Raw genomic sequence first — 19947 nt, 5'->3', positions numbered from 1 at the left:
GTATTGCAGGTTTCCCATCCAATCAGCAAACTGAAGGAAAAGATTGGCACACAAATCCACCCAAGGAGCATCAACCATTATGGGAGAAGCAAATGAAGAAGCTGATTTTATTTATGGAAATATCAGAAAAAGACAAACAAGAAATGAAAGGAATGGTGGATCTGGTACCATCATGCCCTACCGCAGCAAGTATTCCTGGCTTCCCCTCTGCACCACATCCCAAAGCTGAGGTAGATCTAAGTATGTTGAGTCTTGTGCCCGCTTTCTCTAAAGTTTCCAGTCTCCCTGGTTTTGCATCCACTGAGGGGGCTACACATTTAGAGTGGCTAGTTGACCCCAAGCCTATGTTTGAGCTCTTGCAGAAGAAGAAGAAGAAAGAAGAAAACATTCTCCCAAAAGACGGATCAAAAGAAGACATTGACAAAACAAGAGCAATGGTTGCTTTGGTGCCATGTTGCACAGAAGCAGCCGGGATTCCTAGCTTCCCCTCTGCACCACAACCTAAGAAAGAAGTAAATAGTGTGGATTTCACACAATCGTGCCCCAAAATCTCCAGTCTACCAGGTTTGCCATCTACGGCCAAAGTCCAGACAGGAAATTGGCACGTTGAACAGAAGCCTCTGTTTGAGAAGACACTGAAAGATGAGACCATAATAATCCAAGATAGGTCAGCAGAAGACAAAGGAAATATGAAAAATATAGTGGCACGTGAGAGTCTCACTCCTGAGTTCCTGTCCTTACCACAACCTAAAGCAATGGAAGGACAAACCATGTCTGCTCTACACCCATCTTGTACAAATGAATCTACAGGAGCTGGATTACCTTCTAGACAGCCAATTGAATTAGCTCTGGCCCAGGGAGAAGAATATGCGAGTTCTATGCAGCCATTGTATGAAAAACCATTGAAGGATAGGTCAGAGGATACCGCACTTTCCAAGCCTGACCTAGGCAGTGCAGTTGGAGATGAAGGCCTCAAAACTATGGTTGCACTGGCACCATCTTGCCCCAAGGCAGCAAGCATTCCTGGTTTTCCTTCTGTGCCCCCTCACAGTCCAGAGTCTGTAGAGGCACATGGTAAGACGTGTGTGGTTAAGCATGTAATATTCTAATTCCAGTGACTCACATTGCAAGTGGAAAGCAACATTCTTTTGCTTTTGGTTTTTAAGAGACAAGTATGCAGAAAAAGGAGAAAGAGGTGGCTGGAGAACCAGCAGAGTATGTTTTAGATAAGGGGTAAGTGTTTGAGCATATGACTCTCTGCATGGATTGCAGTGGTAGTGGTAGTGATATGTTATTGTTTGTCTTTATTTGGTCTGCCATGGCCACTGGAAAGCCAGATATTTGAGCTCTGGCAAATCTCTGAACTAACTGTCCAGTGAAAATCTCACTTTGAAAAGTTAATATTCTGTTGACTCATACCCAAATAATGTTGTCGACTCATCTTATAATCGTATTTGTGGCCAAAGCATAAATGAGAGGGGGAAAAAAACACCGGTAACTTCTATCTCAAAAGTGCTTGCTATGAGCTGGCCAATCAGCGGTCTACTCGCATGAATATTTTCTATGACCGGTATACGCCCACACCATTCCAACAGAGAAAAGCTGCTTTTTAACATACTTAATTATCATTTTTGGAAGGAAAACTATTTCACTCTTATTGTAATTCATTCTAGGTCATATTTCATAGAAATCTGGAAACACTGAAAAGTTAGTTTGAAAGACTGCATGGCTTTTGGTCATTTTCAAGATGCTCTGCATCTGAGATGTGTTTTAGGTCTGGGAGCCTCTTACATGGCGATCAATAATTATGGATTGAAATTCTTACTGAATTTGTGACGGGTGAGTCATTGTGGTGCATGCCAACAACTGAGTGTTTTTCTGTGTGTGGCATGGATTCTGTGGGGATGTTCTTTTCAATGTTCACCTCTCATGTTAGTGTCCTCAGCAGCCCACAAATAGAGAAGTCCACACCTGAGGAGATCCAGAAGCCCTCAGCAGTGTCAGAACCAGAGCTAGTCTTGGGGTGGGAGGTGCTGGAGGCCGAGGGTTCTGTGGCAGAGAAGCCAAAGGAGGCCTCTGGCCTTCTACAGAATATTGTTGGTGTCTTCTCCAGAGGGTAAGTGGGAGATTGGTGTGAGGCAAAATGTGTAGCGTGTTTTCTTTTTAGACTTCTGACTCATGAGTCCACTTAAGGTCATTATATTCACCAGTATCACCGTCATGTTCACTAGAGTTGTTTAGATTTCTGTTTGCATGTGATAGCATTTTCTATTTTTGATCTTCATCATGGATTTAAAAATCACCGTTTGGTCAAATTTAGAACTTCGAGCAACTTTCGTATGTGATTAATAAAATACATTTCTTGATGATTGAAGTTTGAACGATCTGTGTTCATTCGCCTTGATTTCTGAGAAGACTTGAGACTTTGTGTATGGTTGGCATGCTCCAAATGTGTATCACTCTTGTTTTAGGGTTCAATCCCTCACTTACTGTTAGTATCCCTCTCTCACAGTTATGAAACAGTAGCAGCCATTTTGGGTCCGTCTGGTTCACCTCCAACAGAAGATGTCGACAGTAGCGTTGTGGACCCAGAGGACAGTGCAGTCCCATCAGAGAGCTCCTCTGATCCTGTCCCAGATATATCTATCCTTGTTCAGGAAGCAGTGTCTGGAGAGGCACCGCATGTTGAGGGTGAAACCAAACCAACTGTGGAGCTCCCAACCACCGCTGAGCCATCCTTGTTGACTGTGGAAGACAAGCAATCCAACTCTCCATCGGCAGTGAGACAAGACAGTGAGGATGGGTTCGTTGGAGTCGAAGGCCCAAGCAGTATGAGAAAATGGCCGCCGTTGACGGAGGCTGACCTTACTGAGATCTCCAGAGGAGAGTTTGTGGTAACTGGGGAAGAGGAGGTTACCCTTGACTCATGGGCGCAAATAGGGGAGAAGTCAACATTCAAAGTGCAGGATTCTGGACAGATAACAGGTTATGTTGAAGTTTTTTCAGCAGGGTCACCTATCGAGACAGAATTATCACCTTCATTACACCTGGACAAGGGGTGAGTGTCATGGCAGCAAACCCGTCTCGGAACTATTTGCCTGCACGGCTTGAGAATCCAAATCCGTTTATTTGCAGTTATAACATTGTCTCTCGTTTGCATAATGTTTTGCTCAGCAATGCTTGCTACTCAGTGAACTGTGATGGACAAGTCTACAGTACAGAATGGATGGATTTAAGCTGCTTCTTGATGCTTAAGGCACTTGTTTGTGGGTCCAGGTCATCAGTGTCTTTGCACTGTTTATGCTGCTATGTCAGACGTGTCACAAATATATGTGTGTGAGCGCATGTTTGTAATTTAAGCAAAGGAACATGGACGATTTGTATGAGTTATAACTGGTCACTGTGTTGAGTTGTTCTCTTGTAACACTTCAGTGTCTCCTCAGTGGATTTGGGTAAGCAACTGTCTCTATTTAGTCATTTGCTAGCTTATGGATTGTGGCTTGTGTGAAAAATCATTGTTGAAAGGTTGTTTTTTTGGGATAATATAATTAAACAAAAAAACATTGTTTAAAGTGAGAAGTTAGGCCTTCAATGGAATCTAATTCTATAGCAAGACCTGAGACATGACTGTATTGTTTTTTTCTTTAAGCCCCCAACACGCAAGCACAGAAGAAGCCTCTGGCCCTACCTCACAACCTACTGCAGACAAGTTGCTGGTAGAGGGCAAGTCTGAAGAACATATAGTACCCATACCAGATAAACCCTCTGATGATCAGACTGTCACCCCAGTCACCTCAGTTGAAACACAATCAGAAGTTGCCCCCCCTCAGAGAAGCAGAAAGAAAAAGAGATCCCTTCCACAAGAGTCTCAACAAAAAGCAGATGGCCAAGGAAGTGTGGCTACCCAGGATGTCGCTGCACAGGTAACAACTAAACTGGTCGCTCCTCATCGTGTGAAGAAAAAAGAGGGAAGTCTTCCTCCAGAATCTCAACCGGAAGCTGATGATCAAGGGATTGTATTTACTGTGGTCCCTTCACAGCCTCTAAGGAGAAAAGACAGCCTCAGTCCGGTGCGCAAGCAAAAATCTGAGAATGTATCTGCACAGAAGCCCATTGAAGTAGTCACTTCCTGCTGTCCGAAAAGAAAAGACAGTAGTCTTTTAACAGAACCTCTAAAGAAAGCTGATGGTCAGAAGGGTTTCACTGCCCAGGAAGCTCCTCAGGTGGTCCCATCACGGCCTGGTAGTAAAAGAGACCGTAGTCTTTCAACAGAGCCCCAACAGAAAGCTGATGCCCCTGTCCAGGCGCACACAGACGTGGTCCCTCCTTGCCGTACTAAGAAAAGAGACCGTAGTCTTCCAGCAGAGTCTCCACACCGACCTTTGAGGAGAAAGGAAAGCTTCACTAAAGACACATCAACACAGGCAACTAGCCTGGTCCCACCTCTGCGCCCAAGGAGAACCTCTAGAGCCTCCAGTGCAGAACCTTCAGACAAACTTGGCCAGGGAGCCACTGAACTGATTCTACCACAGCCAGCTCAGAAAGCCGATGAGCCAGAGAATCTGATTGCCCAGGCGGTCACCGAGCTGATTCCACCTCAGCGCACAAGGAAAGCATCTCTCTCTACCGAACATCAACAGAAAGCTGACGATTTAGAGAGCGCTACCGGTCAGGTCACAACTGTTCCCCTAACACCAGATCATGTACCGACAGAGTCGTACCCGGACTTTGGTGTGAGAGAGACTGCCCCCCTCCTGATCATCAGAAAAATAGCCCCGCCAAGGCGCAGCAAGAAAACAAATTCTCCCCCAGTGGAATCAGGCAAAGCAGAAGATGAGGCTGTGGCTGTAGAGGCCCTGAATGCTGCCAACCAGGGGTCTTCAGCACCATCCCAGATAGAGGATCTGATGATAGACTCGTTTGAAAATGTTGAGACCGAGATGCAGTCTCAGAAAGCCACAGAAATGGCCACTGAGCCAATTGAAGATAAGCCACACTGTGAAGGGGTTGCCGTGAATTTGACCGTAATTTATAGGCCGCTCATTGACAAGTAAGTTCCTGTATTTCATATTGCAGTACACCTACTGTAATCTTAAAACAGTATCAAAGCAATTACTGTACAATGACATACCGTACAATACCGTAGAATTGACTGTATTATACCGTGAAAAAAGTCAATGCTACCGTGATCAAATGAATGAATGAATGAATGGATCGATGGATGGAGGGATGAATGAAATTCATTGAGGGAATTAGGGCTTGTATTTCACATTATTTTACTGTAATTACATGGGATTGGTGCAAGCAGGTTGGCTGCTAGGTAATGTGTTTACATATCGCAACATATCAAATAAATATTTTGTGTTTTATATCACTTCCACTTCTAGAGGCCTTAACAAATGCTTCTTAACAGGATATGACTACAGGGCAAAACGGACCAAAAGGACATGGCAAAATGCTCAACCATTAAAGGTTTAAGACTTGCTGCCACTCCAGTCCTGTCCCCTATATATATTTTAATTTGATGGAGCACTACTACCACATTCCAGTTCAATTGGTACAGCTCTCTCTAACAGGTGCAACAACTATAGCCTCTTACAAGACATGCCTCAAAATATGTTAATGAGCCAGAAACAACAATACCATGCATCCACTAGTGGTCAAAAGGTTTTTGGCGCTCCCAAAATACGGTATGGTACTGTATTCTGTGGAATGGAATTACAGTACCATTCAAAATACACCAATTATTTCCCCACCCACAACAATTTCCCACAATGCACCATCATTTACAGTATGCTGCAGTATAATGCTTCACAGCATTTTACTGTTGATAATACCCCAAATTAGCGCATAAATTACAGTTTTCCGTTACAGTGCAGCTCAGAAGGTATCGACAGAGGACACTGCGCCAGAAGTAAAGACTGAGGACAAGCAGGAGTACTTACCAGTCCCAAAGCCTCGTGGGAAACGAGACCCGACCCCACCTGTCCATTTAGATGCTACCAGACCAAAGACCCGGCATGCCTCTAGTGGGGATGACAACGATTCTACCAGAGAGAGAGGACGTTCACATGCAGCCTCAGCCTCTGTGCTGGAACCACCTCGACGCAGCAAGAGGAGCAGTAGTCTTCCTCCCGTACCCCCTGGGTGCCAGCCTGCAGCATCTGGTGACGTGGTGGTTGCTCCTCTGCGTAGGAGGAGTAGACTAAACATAGAACAATCAAGCATGCCTGTTCCAGTTCCCCGCTCGAAAAAACGCCTCAGTTCCTCTTTCTCCGATGGAACTCCTTCAATGGACTCCTCATTCACTAGGCAGACAGATTCCCTTGAGTGCTTGTTGTCTCTCTCTCAGGAAGACAAACAAGTCGCCAGTCAGGAAGCCACAGAGGGTTCAATATCATTAACCTCAAGCATGGTCTCCGAAGGGAGCTTTGTCACAATTCTTCACTCAGAGGAGATATCACCAGAAGTTATTGTCTGCGAAAAGGGACTGGAGGAGAGTGGGGAGAGCTGGACCTTCACAGATACCGCTATGGTCACTGAGGCCTTCACAGATACTGTAAGCGAGGACATTGAGAGGGGTTCAGAGGCAGAGACTGTCTTTGAGAAAGGACTGGAGGAGAGCATGGAGAGCTTGACCTTTACAGATACTGCCATTGTCACTGAGTCCTTCACAGAAACCCCTAAGTTCTTCGCAGACACTGTTAGTGAGGACATTGAGAGGGGTTCAGAGGCAGAAGTTCTTGACCAGACCTCTCCAACCACTGCTACACCAGCTGAGGACGACTGGTTACATGTTAAGGGAGCCAAAGAGACAGAGAAGATGGAGGTAGAGAGAAAATACACGGGGGTTGAAGAGGTGGACTTTGGCTTTGAGTCAGTAGACGTAGCTGACGGTGGCTTAGATAAAGAGAGGTACTGTATGTTATGTTGGACACGCATGTGCAAAAGAGTGGTTGCGTGACATGTTTACATTTTTGAGTGCATTTACATGTAGGGGAGAGTGGGGTAAGAGTGGGAGAGTGGGGTACATTAACGATCAGCATCACTCCGTCAAGGGAAATAATGTATTATTTCTAACAAAGATATTTACATATATTTCAGGATGTTGTGTATCCCTGGAAATAATCAGAATTCATGTAAACATGACCGTTTTAAAAACATAGCTTGTCCAAAAAAGTGGTCATTTGGCACAACTTACTCCGGGTATGGGGTAAGTTGAGCCGTGGGACGGGGTAAGTTGAGCCGTGGGATGGGCTAAATCAAGCCGCCTACAAATGTATGTACTGAATTAAATATATATTTGCCCATACAGCTTCAAGGATGCACTTTCATACTAGGTTAAGGACCGCATATTGAAGCTTATAGAGACCCCCAACTGATCTTTAAAGATCTCCTTTGGTTTAGATACAAGCACCATAAAACCTCTAATGCAATAAATGAGTCTTAGTGAGAATCCTAACTTGCTTTGCACTTTTTCCCATGTGGTTTCTTCCTTCACGTACTCCATGAAATGAGGACCTCTTCCTAAATCTTTGGTCAAGTGATTAGAAACAAGGGGGACTCAACTTACCCCTTTAGCTCAACTTACCACACTCTCCCCTAGTTGTTGAAAGTTCTACTGCTACTATGCTTGCGTGAAAATTAACTGATTGAGAAAACGCCATATATTTCATCCATTGCCGTTGTTTTAAATGTGTTGCTACAAAACAGTTTAAACAAAAAAAATCCAGAGTATAACATTGTTGCTGCGTAGTCAAGTCATATTAAATCCCTGTCTTTCTCTTTTTAGGCAGCAGGAGGCAGCAGAGGAGCCAACAACACCTGAGCGCAGACCTGCAAACTCTCAGGAAATGGGTCAAGACAGTGCTGCTTCTCCAGAAGTACGCTATTTATAGTCGTATCAGTTGACCAATCCTCCACCATTCATTTTGTTTCATCATTGACTTATGAAATGTTTACCCTTACCACCATCATAAATGTTTACCCTTACCACCATCATAAATGTTTACCCTTACCACCATCATAAATGTTTACCCTTACCACCATCATAAATGTTGACTCCTTACCACCATCATATATGTTTACCCTTACCACCATCATAAATCTGGACTCCTTACCACCATCATAAATGTTTACCCTTACCACCATCATAAATGTTTACCCTTACCACCATCATAAATGTTTACCCTTACCACCATCATAAATGTTTACCCTTACCACCATCATAAATGTTTACCCTTACCACCATCATAAATGTTTACCCTTACCACCATCATAAATGTTTACCCTTACCACCATCATAAATGTTTACCCTTACCACCATCATAAATGTTGACTCCTTACCACCATCATAAATGTTTACCCTTACCACCATCATAAATGTGGACTCCTTACCACCATCATAAATGTTTACCCTTACCACCATCATAAATGTGGACTCCTTACCACCGTCATAACTGTCAATTTTGTCAATGACAAAACAACACTTTTTTTGTAGTTATTGCTGTGTGAAACCTGGTCATTTCTATACCATAAAATGAAGTGCCACCTAGATTTAACTCTGAATTGACCTTTTATATTTGATGTCGTGTTGTTTTAGGGTCTCATGGCCAGTCCTGGCCTGGTCACTTCCAGCCAGTCACTACTGGAGTGGTGTCAGGAAGCCACCAAAGAACATAAGGGGATCAAGATCACTAACTTCAGCACATCCTGGAGGAACGGCCTGGCCTTCTGTGCCCTTCTACACCACTTCCACCCAGACAGGATGTAGGTACCGTCTGTGGAGAGCTTAGACATGAACATAAGCAGGCATTATGTCACGGTTTCTTTAACCTTTGAAAATGACATCATGATTTTTTTCTCTCTTCGCTACTTAGAAACTTTGAGATGCTGGACCCTTATGACATCAAGCTCAACAACAAGAAGGTGATTTCCCACATGTTATTTCGGCATGTGATAATCAGTCAGAGTATAATTTGCTAACCCATCATTTCCTAGGCCTAGAATGTTTAGCACCTTAACATTTTACCAGTGGTGGAGAAAGTACCCAAAAGTAAAGATACCTTCATAGAAAATGAGTCAAGTAAAAGGGAAAGTCACCCAGTAAAATAGTACTTGAGTAAAAGTATTTGGTTTTAAATATAGTTGCATTTTTGACTGCGTTTACTGTAGGGGAGAGTGAGGTAAGTTGAGCCATTTTTTTACATTCTGCATCACTCCGTCAAGGGAAATATAGTATTATTTCTAACAAAGATATTTACATATATTTCAGGATGTTCAGGATATATCCCTGGAAATAAGCAGAATTCATGTAAACATGACAGTCTAAGTTTCAAAAGTAAAAGTATAAATCATTTCTTATATTAAGCAAACCAGACGGCACGATTTTCTTGTTTTATTATTTTATATAGCCAGGGGCACACTCCAACACTCAGACATAATTTACAAACGAAGCATTTGTGGTTAGTGAGTCCGCCAGATCAGAGGCAGTAGCGATGACCAGGGATGTTCTCTTGTAAGTGTGTGAATTGGTAAATGTTTCTGTCCTGCTAAGCATTCGAAATGTAATGAGTACTTTTGGGTGTCAGGGAAAATGTATGGAGTAAAAGTACATTATTTTATTTCGGAATGTAGTAGAGAAAAAGTAAAAGTTGTCAAAAATAGAAACAGTAAAGTACAGATACCCCCCAAAAACGACTTAAGTATTAACTTAAGTATTTTTACTTATCCACCCAATCTCCTCTTTAACCCCCAGGCTTTCGACGGCTTTGCTGAGCTGGGCATTTCTCGGCTGATGGAGCCCTCAGACATGGCCCTCCTGGCCGTGCCTGACCGCCTCATCGTCATGACCTACCTCAACCAGATCCGCACCTACTTCTTGGGCCAGGAGCTGAGTGTGCTGCACATAGAGGCGGACAGCAGCGAGTCCAGCTACGGCGTGGCCGGGGAGAGCCGGGAGGGCCCCGACCCGGAGGCCGCTGCACGCTACTGTCAACGGATCCACGATGAGGCCCTCACAACGGACACCAATGGGGGCGCTGCAGAGAAGGAGGCGTATAGTGACACTAAGGGGGACACCAATGGGGACGTGGTCCCGCCCCCTAGAACCAAACGGCTGCAGGCTGCAGGGGCAGGAGGAGGGGCCCAGGCCCCCGTCGCACCCCCCAGGACACACTTCTTATCTGCCAAGTCTGGGTTCTCCCAGCTAAAGGATGCAGATCTGGTTAAGAAGCGGCGGTCGCAACGCAGGACAATAGACGAGGCAGACTCAACCGAGGTAAGTGGCCTACGATCTCTCTGTCTCTCTTCACCTTCTCTTACTCTCACACCCAGCCCCTCTTTGTCTCTCTGTTTCTTTCTCTCTCTCTCTCTCTCTCTCTCTCTCTCTCTCTCTGCCACTTAATCTGCCAACTCTCTTTTGCCATCTCTGTGAGTGATTCCTTTGTTGTCTTTACAGGTTGCTACAGGTCAGGAAGAGGTTGGAGCTACCAGAAGGAAATCAGAAACAGGTACATACAGTGTATTGATTTTGTATGATGTTATTGGTGTTTACACCCACACAGACTTACTGAGTCTCCAGTTTCCCAGGAGCTTTGATTGCGCAACACCCATCAGAGGTGCAGTGGATAGGAGAGCGAGAGAGAGAGCGAGTACAGACACAAGTCATCACAGTTTTCTTTGCTGTACTTGACTCATCCATCCCCTGAGCATTGGCATCACTCACTCTAATTACTTTGATGGTTTCCTGTCGTTAGGATCAGTCCTTGGCCTATCAAACTATGCTAATTGCCTCTTGTCATCGCAGTCTCGTTGGCCACTTTAATGCTCGTCTAGTAATTGCTCAGTGGAGCTACTGCATTATGTTCCTATGTATTTCCTTACGCTGTGTTTGTGTGTATTTTCCATATAGAAGGGGAAGCTGGTGAAGAAGGACGATCGGCTGAGGAGGAGTGCCAGGTCTGTCACTTTCACAAATCCCTGCCTGCCGCTATCATAAACACTTACGTGCATCAAGGAAATACCAATGTTCTGTATATGAAAGAATGTGTGTGTGTGTGTGTGTGTGTGTGTGTGTGCGTGTGTGCGTGTGTGCGTGTGTGCGTGTGTGCGTGTGTGCGTGTGTGCGTGTGTGCGTGCGTGCGTCCAGGACGCCAGCCAGTATGCACTGAGTGAGATGAAGGCCCTGGAGGCGGAACAGAAGCACATTGACAGCAGGGCAGACATAGTGGAAAGGAGACTACGCCGACTGATGGAGTCAGGTGAGGGGGGTGGAGGGAGGAGGGGGATGGAGAAAGAGAAAGAAAAATACCCTTGAATAAATGCTTTCAGTATTTTCAAAGCTTCTCTTTATAATGACGCCCTCTCTGTCTCCATACATGTAGGTAGTGACAAGATGCAGGAGGAGAAGCTGATTCAGGAGTGGTTCACTCTGGTCAACAAGAAGAACGCCCTCATCAGGAGACAAGACCAACTACAGCTGCTGTATGACCCACCATCCCCGCTGTGTTCTCCACCGTTACCTAGTGCTTTAAAAACAACGCTGACATATCATAGAGCCATTACACTGATCTAACCAAAAGTTATTCTGCTCCACAGACAAGAAGAGCAGAACCTGGAAACGAGGTTTGAGATGCTGAACCGAGAACTGAGAGACATGATGGCTATTGAAGGTAAAACTGCAGTACCGATATACTGAACTACAGGATTCGTGATACAACTCTTTTCAGCAGTACAGCTCACCACTGTGGTCGGTTTTGGTTATAGTGACATACAATGGCAAAAATCTGTCTTAAAGCTAGAATCCTTAATTGAAACAATAACAATGTTTTTCCCCCGCCCCTGTTTTGCTAAAAAGCTAAGCGAGGCGGCTGGATAAATGTAATCCCTCTCAAATTCATAGACAGAGCTAATTATGCAATGACTGACCATCCATGATATCAAATGTATAGTTTTAACCATGTTTGGAGGCTTTACAGTGTTTGTTTACATTTACGTTGTTTACAAACATTGGAGTAAAACACGCTTATGGGGTTCGACAGTTGATCTAAGCTCACGAGGCGTTCTATTCTTCAAGAATCAATGGGTATATATATCATCAATTTCCAATCAAGTCCAAAAATGGATGTAGCAGCTAAGGATTCTAGCTTTGAGTCTGTAAAGGAAATCTGAAGTATGGCAGTAAGCTCTGGGCATGATTGACTCAGGCTAGTTCATCTGTTTGGAAAAGCCAGACCTGCCAACTGTGCCAAGTGGTATCTGCCCTCGAGTTGGTTTGAGGAAGTGATCCTTTCTTTAATGTCATAATTTATCTGAATCCTTTATTTACTTCCAGTTTCATCATTAGGTTCTACATCTTTAAAGAGGGCCTTAGGCGCAGCGGTCTAAGGCGCTGCAGTTCTTGAGGTGTCAATACAGATCCGCGTTCGATCCCGGGCTATGTCGCAGCCGGCCGCGACCAATAGAGACCCAATGACGCAACGCACAATTGGCCCAGAGTCGTCCGGGTTAGGGGAGGGTTTGGCCGGCCGGGATGTCCTTGTCCCATCGCTCTTGCGACTCCTGTGGCGGGCCGGGCGCAGTGCATGCTGACACGATCGCCAGGTGTGTGGTGTTTCCTCCGACACGTTGGTGCGGCTGGCTTCCGGGCTAAGTGAGCAGTGTGTCAAGAAGCAGTGCGGCTTGGCAGGGTCCTGTTTCGGAGGACGCATGGCTCTCGAACTTTGCCTCTCCCGAGTCCGCACGGGAGTTGCAGCGATGGGACAAGACTGTAACTACCAATTGCATATCACGAAATTGTTGAGAAAAAGGGCCAAAAAAAAAAATATATATTTCATTGATCTTTAAAGAGAAGTTTAAAATTAAACTACAGGGTATTTTTGTTATGTTTCACACGAAATTAGAATGTTATTAGAGCAAGGTGAAAGCCAATAGAATAAAAAAAGGAAAAAGACCATTGTAAGAAAAAGCTGGTCATGGAACTAAATTGCATATTGGCAAAGCAACAACTGTCTTTTCTACTCTGTACCACCCTCAATCCTGTATCACTCTTTCCCTGTCTTCCTCTCCTCCGCTCCCTCTCTCTCTCTTCCACTCCCTTCTTTCTGTCCTCCAGAGTGGCAGAAGACAGCGGCCCATAAGCACAGGGAGCAGCTGCTACTGCAGGAGCTGGTGTCTCTGGTCAACCTGAGGGACGAGCTGGTCCACGACATGGATGCCAAGGAGAGAGGGTGAGACAGCCATGTCTGCATATCAAGGTTGCCCAACTGGTGATCCGCAGACCGAATTTGGCCTGCGGGTGGTTTTATTTGGCCCCTCAAGTTTATGAGCAAAAAAGACAACATTTATTTATTTTCATGGTTGGACATAAAAGACTGTAAAAAGACCAGGAAATCAGTTGCAAGTTATTTTAATTTTTGCAATCTGTTCCCAAGTATTCCCACACATAATAGAGAGACACGTGATCATATACAAGTGTCTACGCAAGGTTTGAAATCATTATGTTTTAGTCAAATATTATATCTGTTTGTGCTTCTTGCGGTCCATTTGCAGTCTACAAATGATTTGTAATTAAGTTCCGGTCCCGACCATCCGCTCAAGATAAAATCGTCCAGCCGCTGAATCTAATTGATGATCCCTGCCCTATACAGTGCACTACTTTTGACTAGAGCCCAAATGGCCCCAGGTCAAAAGTAGTGTACTATATAGGGAATAGGGTGCCAATTGGGACGCAGTCCCCTCTAAGTCTGAGAAGGGGAACTATTTTCTATGGGACTACTGTTCTAGCAGGTCTATCTCCCTGTTCTCTGCGCCTAGGGCTCTGGAGGAGGACGAGAGGCTGGAGAGAGGCCTGGAGCAGAGACGCAGGAAGTACAGCAAGAAGAGCAAGGAGGAGAAGTGTGTGCTGCAGTGAGGCCTGGCGTCGGACACACCAGAACCAGGCAGCCCTGTGGAAGGTCACCTGGGTGCACTTTGGGACTGATGTTGTATGTGTGTGGCTCATGACATCAACACTGCATGGAAGAGACTGAGAACAGTGTTATGTGACTGCACTAAGAGGACGGACAACGATGTTCGCCCCCCCCCCCCCCCCACCCCTCCATGATATGACTGAGCCTCAATCCAACCTATGACTGGTTATCATCAGTCGCTTTGCTCTTCAGATTGTGTTTTGATTGGATTGAAGTGTTTTTCTTGTCGCTTATTTTTCTATATGGATGCAGAGTTTGTGTGTACCTGTGTTTGTGCGTGTGAATGTGTGCGCTGATGCGTGCCATTGTGAGTGCAATCCATGACTGTATGGCGCTATTCTGTGTATTAACTTCAGGTCACAAAGACATATCCCAAACTAACTTATCACCAGATAGCTGCCTTACTGTAGAATCTGTTACAGTAGTGTATTGTATAATGGGTTACTTACAAAAGGTATTTTCCACCGAATGGCATATTATGGACGGGACAGGGCTCCAGCTACTATGTACAACAAAGACCTACTTTAGGGCCATGCAGCAGGTGGATTGATTCACCCGTCTTCACCTACAGTTACATGAGACTGACAGGAGCGCTCTGTGATTTATTGCCAATTACAATGGAGAGATGGAAGGAAAGTACTCAACTTGTGCCAAACAACTATTGCCAAAAATATCTTTCTTATTTCTTGCAGTATGTTGGCTGTGCAGACAGCACACAGCAGACATCCGTTGTCTGATCGTTTATCGACGTGGATGTCGAGGAGAGAAGAAAACTGACATTGTTGACACGGTCTTGGTATTGAAGGTGTTAAATGTTTACTTGCAGCGCTCCAACGCTCAACCAGAGTGGGAGATTTAGGAGGGAAGGGAAAAGAACGGAAGTCTATACGGTAGCTAGTTTCGTACCCTACAGCTCGGTGTCTGAAAGAACAAAACCGTTTGAACTTATCAAAGTAATTTATGGTTTTATTTATTGAATAGGTATTCAACAGATAATCTTACAGATCCTGCCTGTCAAATGTGCCTTTTGACCAGACCCATAGTTTTAAAAATGACTGGAAGTATGAACTTTGTTCCTAGTTTGGATATGTTTATGCAGTGAGTTTGAGTTCAGTTACTTGTTTGTGACATTAGTCTTGCAATGTCTTGTTTTCCATTGATTGTTTTTTGTTTTGTTTTATTAATTTAATTAATTGACGTAGAAGCTGTGGAGTCTGAAAATGAAATGATCTGAAATACTAGAGGACAGCAATATGCAAACAGAAAACATCAGGCAAATGCATGTTTTGTAGTATTTCCATCTTTACCTCACCGCTATCAATTACTATAGTCTTATGCACGTGGTTGTTACAGAAGATGAAATGTGCAAAAGTGTACGCAGTAAACAAATAACCCTCATAAGTTAACATGGTCTAAAAAACACACTTTACTTTTGCAAAAAAAATATTCTAAGATTAAAACTCCAGCACTTCCTTACTGCAGTATCACTATCATTGGCCAAGATTGGACCAGAGGTTGATATTCGCTTGACCTCTGCTGCGCAACACAACAGAGTAAAAACTAGATTCTGTCCTGAGTTATTTTGGGGTGCCATTTGACTGAGTGATTTTTTTTAGACGGTGAGGTGTTTGAACTTGTGTTCCAGTCTGTGCCTCCTCTGCCACTCTGTTGTTAGTTACTGTGGTAATGTTTACTGTCCCCTGTGTGAGTTTGAGAAATGTGCTTTTAGTTTTCTGAAATAGCTTTTTGGGGAAGTTTTTTGTTTGTTTTAATGTTACGTACATTTGCACTATTTGTAATGTTTGGAAAATAAAAGCTATTTTGGATGACTCGGAGAAACCACAATGCGTCTATTTAATGCTAATTTTTATATGGAAATCATTCATGAATCCTTACACGTCAAGGTGGATACATACACTACATAGCCAAGAGTATGTGGACACCTGCACGTCGAAGATCTCATTCCAAAATTATGGGCATTAATATGGAGTTGATCCCCCTTTGCTGCTTTAACAGCCTCCACTCTTCTGGGAAGTCTTTCCACTAGATGTTGTTGGAACATTGGTGCGGGGACTTGCTTCCATTCAGCCACAAGAGCATTAGTGAGGTCGGCACTGATGTTAGGCAATTAGGCCTGGCTCGCAGTCGGTGTTCCAATTCATTCCAAAGGTGTTCGATGGGGTTGAGGCCAGGGCTCTGTGCAGTCCAGTCAAGTTCTTCCAAACCAATCTCGACAAACCATTTCTGTACAGATCTCGCTTTGTGCACGGGGGCATGCTGAAATGGGAAAGGGCCTTCCGCAAACTGTAGCCACAAAGTTGGAAGCACAGAATTGTCTAGAATGCCATTGTATGCTGTAGCATTAAGATTTCCCTTCAGTGGAACTAAGGGGCCTAGCCCGAACCATGAAAAACAGCCCCAGACCATTATTCCTCCTCCAAGACCATTATTCCTCCTCCAAACTTTACAGTTGGCACTATGCATTCGGGCAGGTAGCGTTCTCCTGGCCAAACCCAGATTCGTCAGTCACGCTGCCAGATGGTGAAGCATGATTCATCACTCCAGAGAATGCGTTTCCACTGCTCCAGAGTCCAATGGCGGCAAGCTTTACACCACTCCAGCCAACGCTTGGCATTGCACATGGTGATCTTAGGCTTGTGTGCAGCTGCTCGGCCATGGAAACCCATTTCAAGAAGCTCCTGGCGAACAGTTATTGTGCTGATGTTGCTTCCAGAGTCCGTTTGGAACTCTGTAGTGAGTGTTGCAACCGAGGACAGACGATTTTACGCGCTGTGTGCTTCAGCACTCAACAGTCCCGTTCTGTGAGCTTGTGTGGCCTACCACTTTGCGGCTGAGCCGTTGTTGCTCCTATACATTTCCCCTTCACAATAACAGCACTTACAGTTGACCGGGGCAGCTCTAGCAGGGCAGAAATGTGACGAACTGACTTGTTGGAAAGGTGGCATCCCATGACGGTGCCACGTTGAAAGTCACTGAGCTCTTCAGTAAGGCCATTCTACTGCCAATGTTTGTCTATGGAGATTGCATGGCTGTGTGCTCAATTTGATATAACTGTCAGCAACGGGTGTGGCTGAAATAGCAGAATCCACTAATTTGAAGGGGTGTCCACATAATTTTGTCCATGTAGTGTAGCTTTAGCCATTAGTGAGCATACGGCATGCACCGTCTACTTACTATCATGAAAGCTAATGCCAGTGTCAGTGAACCAATGGGTGGTTACTATTTCCATTCAGGTTGCTTTTACTCATTCATTTCCATTCCACTGAGTTGGTCCTCATTGGGTGTCTCACTAACAGGCCTTGCAGTACCTATGGGCACCATGAGGATTCAGTTAGTCTAGTGCACAGAGCTGTAGGCCTAGAACTCTAAGGGAACAACAATACAAACTGTGTTAATCTGAAGTAAGGGAATGGGGGATACCTAGTCAATTGTACAACTGAATGCTTCAACTGAAATGTGTCTTCCGTATTTAACCCAACCCTTCTGAATCGGAGAGGTACCCCATTAAAGGAATGTTGATTAGATTGGGTGCTGGATCATGTTGTAATGTGTTTTCCTGTTAGATAATGGAAAAGAGATTGAATCTCAGGAACAAAGCAGGACTGCCCACTCCTGACACAAGATCTTGTAACCCCGGGTAACCCCTTGTCTTTGGTTAAAGAATTATGTAAGTTACTGGCCAAGGTGTACCTTTCTGTGTACCGCTCTGACCTCACAAGCAAACAAAGACTCAACAAGCTCTAGAGAACCTTTTGTATTTCAGTTGTTTAAGAAATGTTTTATTTTTTTTCAAAGTGAAAAGAGAGCATTTGAAACTATGAAAGAGTGAGGGATTAGAAGTGAGAAAAGTTATCTTGTTCCTATAAACAATTAATAGTTCATTTTGTTTACTCATTCAGGAAGCAGGCTCCAACCGCACAAATGGAGTGTCTTTGTCTCAGGATAAGGTAAGACCCAGATTCAGACCGTGGCGAAGTAACAATGTTTATTACAGCAACAGAGGCAAAAGCACAGGATGGCAGGCAGGCTCAGGGTCAGGCAGAGTGGTCAGGCGGGCAGGTTCAGCGTCAGGACAGGCAAGGGTCAAAAACCAGGAGCGTGAGAAAAAGAGAGGCTGGGAAAAGACAGGCGCTGACAGGACAAATGCTGGTAAGCTTGACAAACAAGATGAACTGGCAACAGACAAACAGAGAACACAGGTATAAATACACAGGGGATAATGGGGAAGATGGGCAACACCTGGAGGGGGTGGAGACAATCACAAAGACAGGTGAAACAGATCAGGGCGTGACACTTTGGCTACACAGTGTTCCTCACATATGTCCCCCATAGCCACAAAGCTTTGTCAACATTAGAAACATTAGTTATATTACCCCATGTGCCAGAAACCTGGACCCTATCCTCGCTGCTTCAGTGTATATGGGATTTGAGGAACAACCCAACTAGCCCATAACGTTCTGAGAACCATATGATTGTTTTATGGTTATTTTGCATACAACCACCCCACAACTTTCTGGGAATGGTGCAGGGTAGTTGCTTGGCTTTGGAACATTCTCAGCACATTTAAGGAACTTGACAAACAAATATTTTCTTGGTATTTCATTCTTTAAAGCTACGATATGTAACTTTTTGGGCAACCTGACCACATTCACACAGAAATGTGAGTTATAGATCTGTCATTTTCATTGAAAGCAAGTCCCAAGAAGCGGTAGATCTGTTCTATGTGTGCTATTTCTATGCTTCCTGTTCTTAAGTTTCATTTTTGCGTATTTAACTTTCGGTTTTGTACACCACCTTCAAATAGATGAAAACACTACATTTTTGGTTATGGAAAATATATTTCACAGGGGTTTGGATGGTACAGTGATTCTCTACACAATGACTGCTTGTTTTTTCACATAAACTGAAATGAGCCTAACTATTCGAATTTTATCAACCAGGAAATTGCGGAGCGATTTCTGCATGTTGCTGCTTTAACAGAAAGTTTCCTAAAAGTTCAAACATGGTTACATTTCATTTAAATTTTGGTAATGTTCTAGGAATGTTCTCCAACCGGTTTGACATTGGGAATGTTCTCAAATTGTTGCAAGAATGTTAAGAAACAACATTATTCTGTGTCAATTTCAGTACTGAAGCATAACGTTTCCTACAGGTTTCCTCATGGTTTTATTTAAAGTCATGTTCTCAAATTGTTGCAAGAACATTAAGAAACAACGTTCTGGGCCTCCCGAGTGGCTCAACGGTCTAAGGCACTGCATCGCAGTGCTAGAGGCATCCCTACAGACCCGGATTCGATCCCGGGCTGTATCACAACCGGCTGTTATCGGGAGTAGCATAGGGACATTCCGTTCTCAGAACATTAAGAAAACTTAACATAAAAACCACAAGAAAACTTTATTAAAGTTCAGAGAACGTTCTAAGAATGTTAATTAAAATCATATACATTTCCTTCTCAGCATGAACAAAACTGTCTCGATCCTCTATCTTGTTAAGTGTGTTGGCCGCGCCCACTAATTGGCCACACCTGATCTCAATGGGTGCATGTTTCCTATGAAATGGGGTATTTTTGAATAGACTAAAATGAACAGCTTTGTAGGCATAAACAAAGATGGAATGCTAGCTTCATCCTGGAGTTAGATAAACTTGGATTTTTCGGCAGGGACATATACAGGATGCTACCCTCCACAGCATAACATTCACTCCAGATCAAAACTCCAAACCTACAACACTAATTAAGGACAAAATTACCTGGAAGGATTATTATACCATCCAACCTGGAACTGACACAGACCAGATACAACTTCAATTAGCACTGATGTGTGAAGTGAGTGGTGTCAAAACCTTTGAGCCCAACAAATGGCAGGCTACCCCAACCAAATCCAGAGGCCTTGAAGCCCCCCTCATGCTGTTCAAAGACCATCCACTGGCATTTTCTACAATAAATCTGCCCACAGAA

The 19947-nt window shown here is 44.1% G+C and overlaps 2 protein-coding genes across 6 annotated transcripts in view; both read left to right on the top strand.

Annotated features, from left to right (window-relative positions):
- LOC120030175 (EH domain-binding protein 1-like protein 1) overlaps window positions 1-15805 on the top strand; it is a 64522-nt gene extending 48717 nt beyond the window's left edge. For 3 of the 5 annotated variants that reach the window (XM_038975520.1, XM_038975519.1, XM_038975518.1), the window contains 12 exons: window positions 5875-6915; window positions 7793-7883; window positions 8603-8769; window positions 8880-8928; window positions 9758-10279; window positions 10460-10511; window positions 10913-10959; window positions 11150-11261; window positions 11385-11484; window positions 11599-11672; window positions 13115-13229; window positions 13816-15805. In XM_038975520.1, the coding sequence (XP_038831448.1) occupies window positions 5875-6915; window positions 7793-7883; window positions 8603-8769; window positions 8880-8928; window positions 9758-10279; window positions 10460-10511; window positions 10913-10959; window positions 11150-11261; window positions 11385-11484; window positions 11599-11672; window positions 13115-13229; window positions 13816-13912 (2467 nt within the window). In that variant the 3' untranslated portion in view covers window positions 13913-15805. Of the gene's footprint in view, window positions 1-3519; window positions 5051-5874; window positions 6916-7792; window positions 7884-8602; window positions 8770-8879; window positions 8929-9757; window positions 10280-10459; window positions 10512-10912; window positions 10960-11149; window positions 11262-11384; window positions 11485-11598; window positions 11673-13114; window positions 13230-13815 lie in introns of those variants that run through there. The other 2 variants (XM_038975517.1, XM_038975521.1) reach the window with 2 other exon arrangements.
- LOC120030177 lies at window positions 1813-3084 on the top strand. Its single transcript, XM_038975522.1, has 2 exons — window positions 1813-2116; window positions 2513-3084. The coding sequence occupies exons 1-2, from the start codon at window positions 1857-1859 to the stop codon at window positions 3060-3062; spliced, it is 810 nt and encodes a 269-aa protein (XP_038831450.1). The 5' UTR covers window positions 1813-1856; the 3' UTR covers window positions 3063-3084.
- Window positions 15806-19947: the final 4142 nt, after the last annotated feature.

This window comes from Salvelinus namaycush, chromosome 36 (genome assembly GCF_016432855.1).
Source record: "Salvelinus namaycush isolate Seneca chromosome 36, SaNama_1.0, whole genome shotgun sequence".
Taxonomy (NCBI): domain Eukaryota; kingdom Metazoa; phylum Chordata; class Actinopteri; order Salmoniformes; family Salmonidae; genus Salvelinus; species Salvelinus namaycush.
This window is presented reverse-complemented; position numbering and strand designations above follow the sequence as displayed.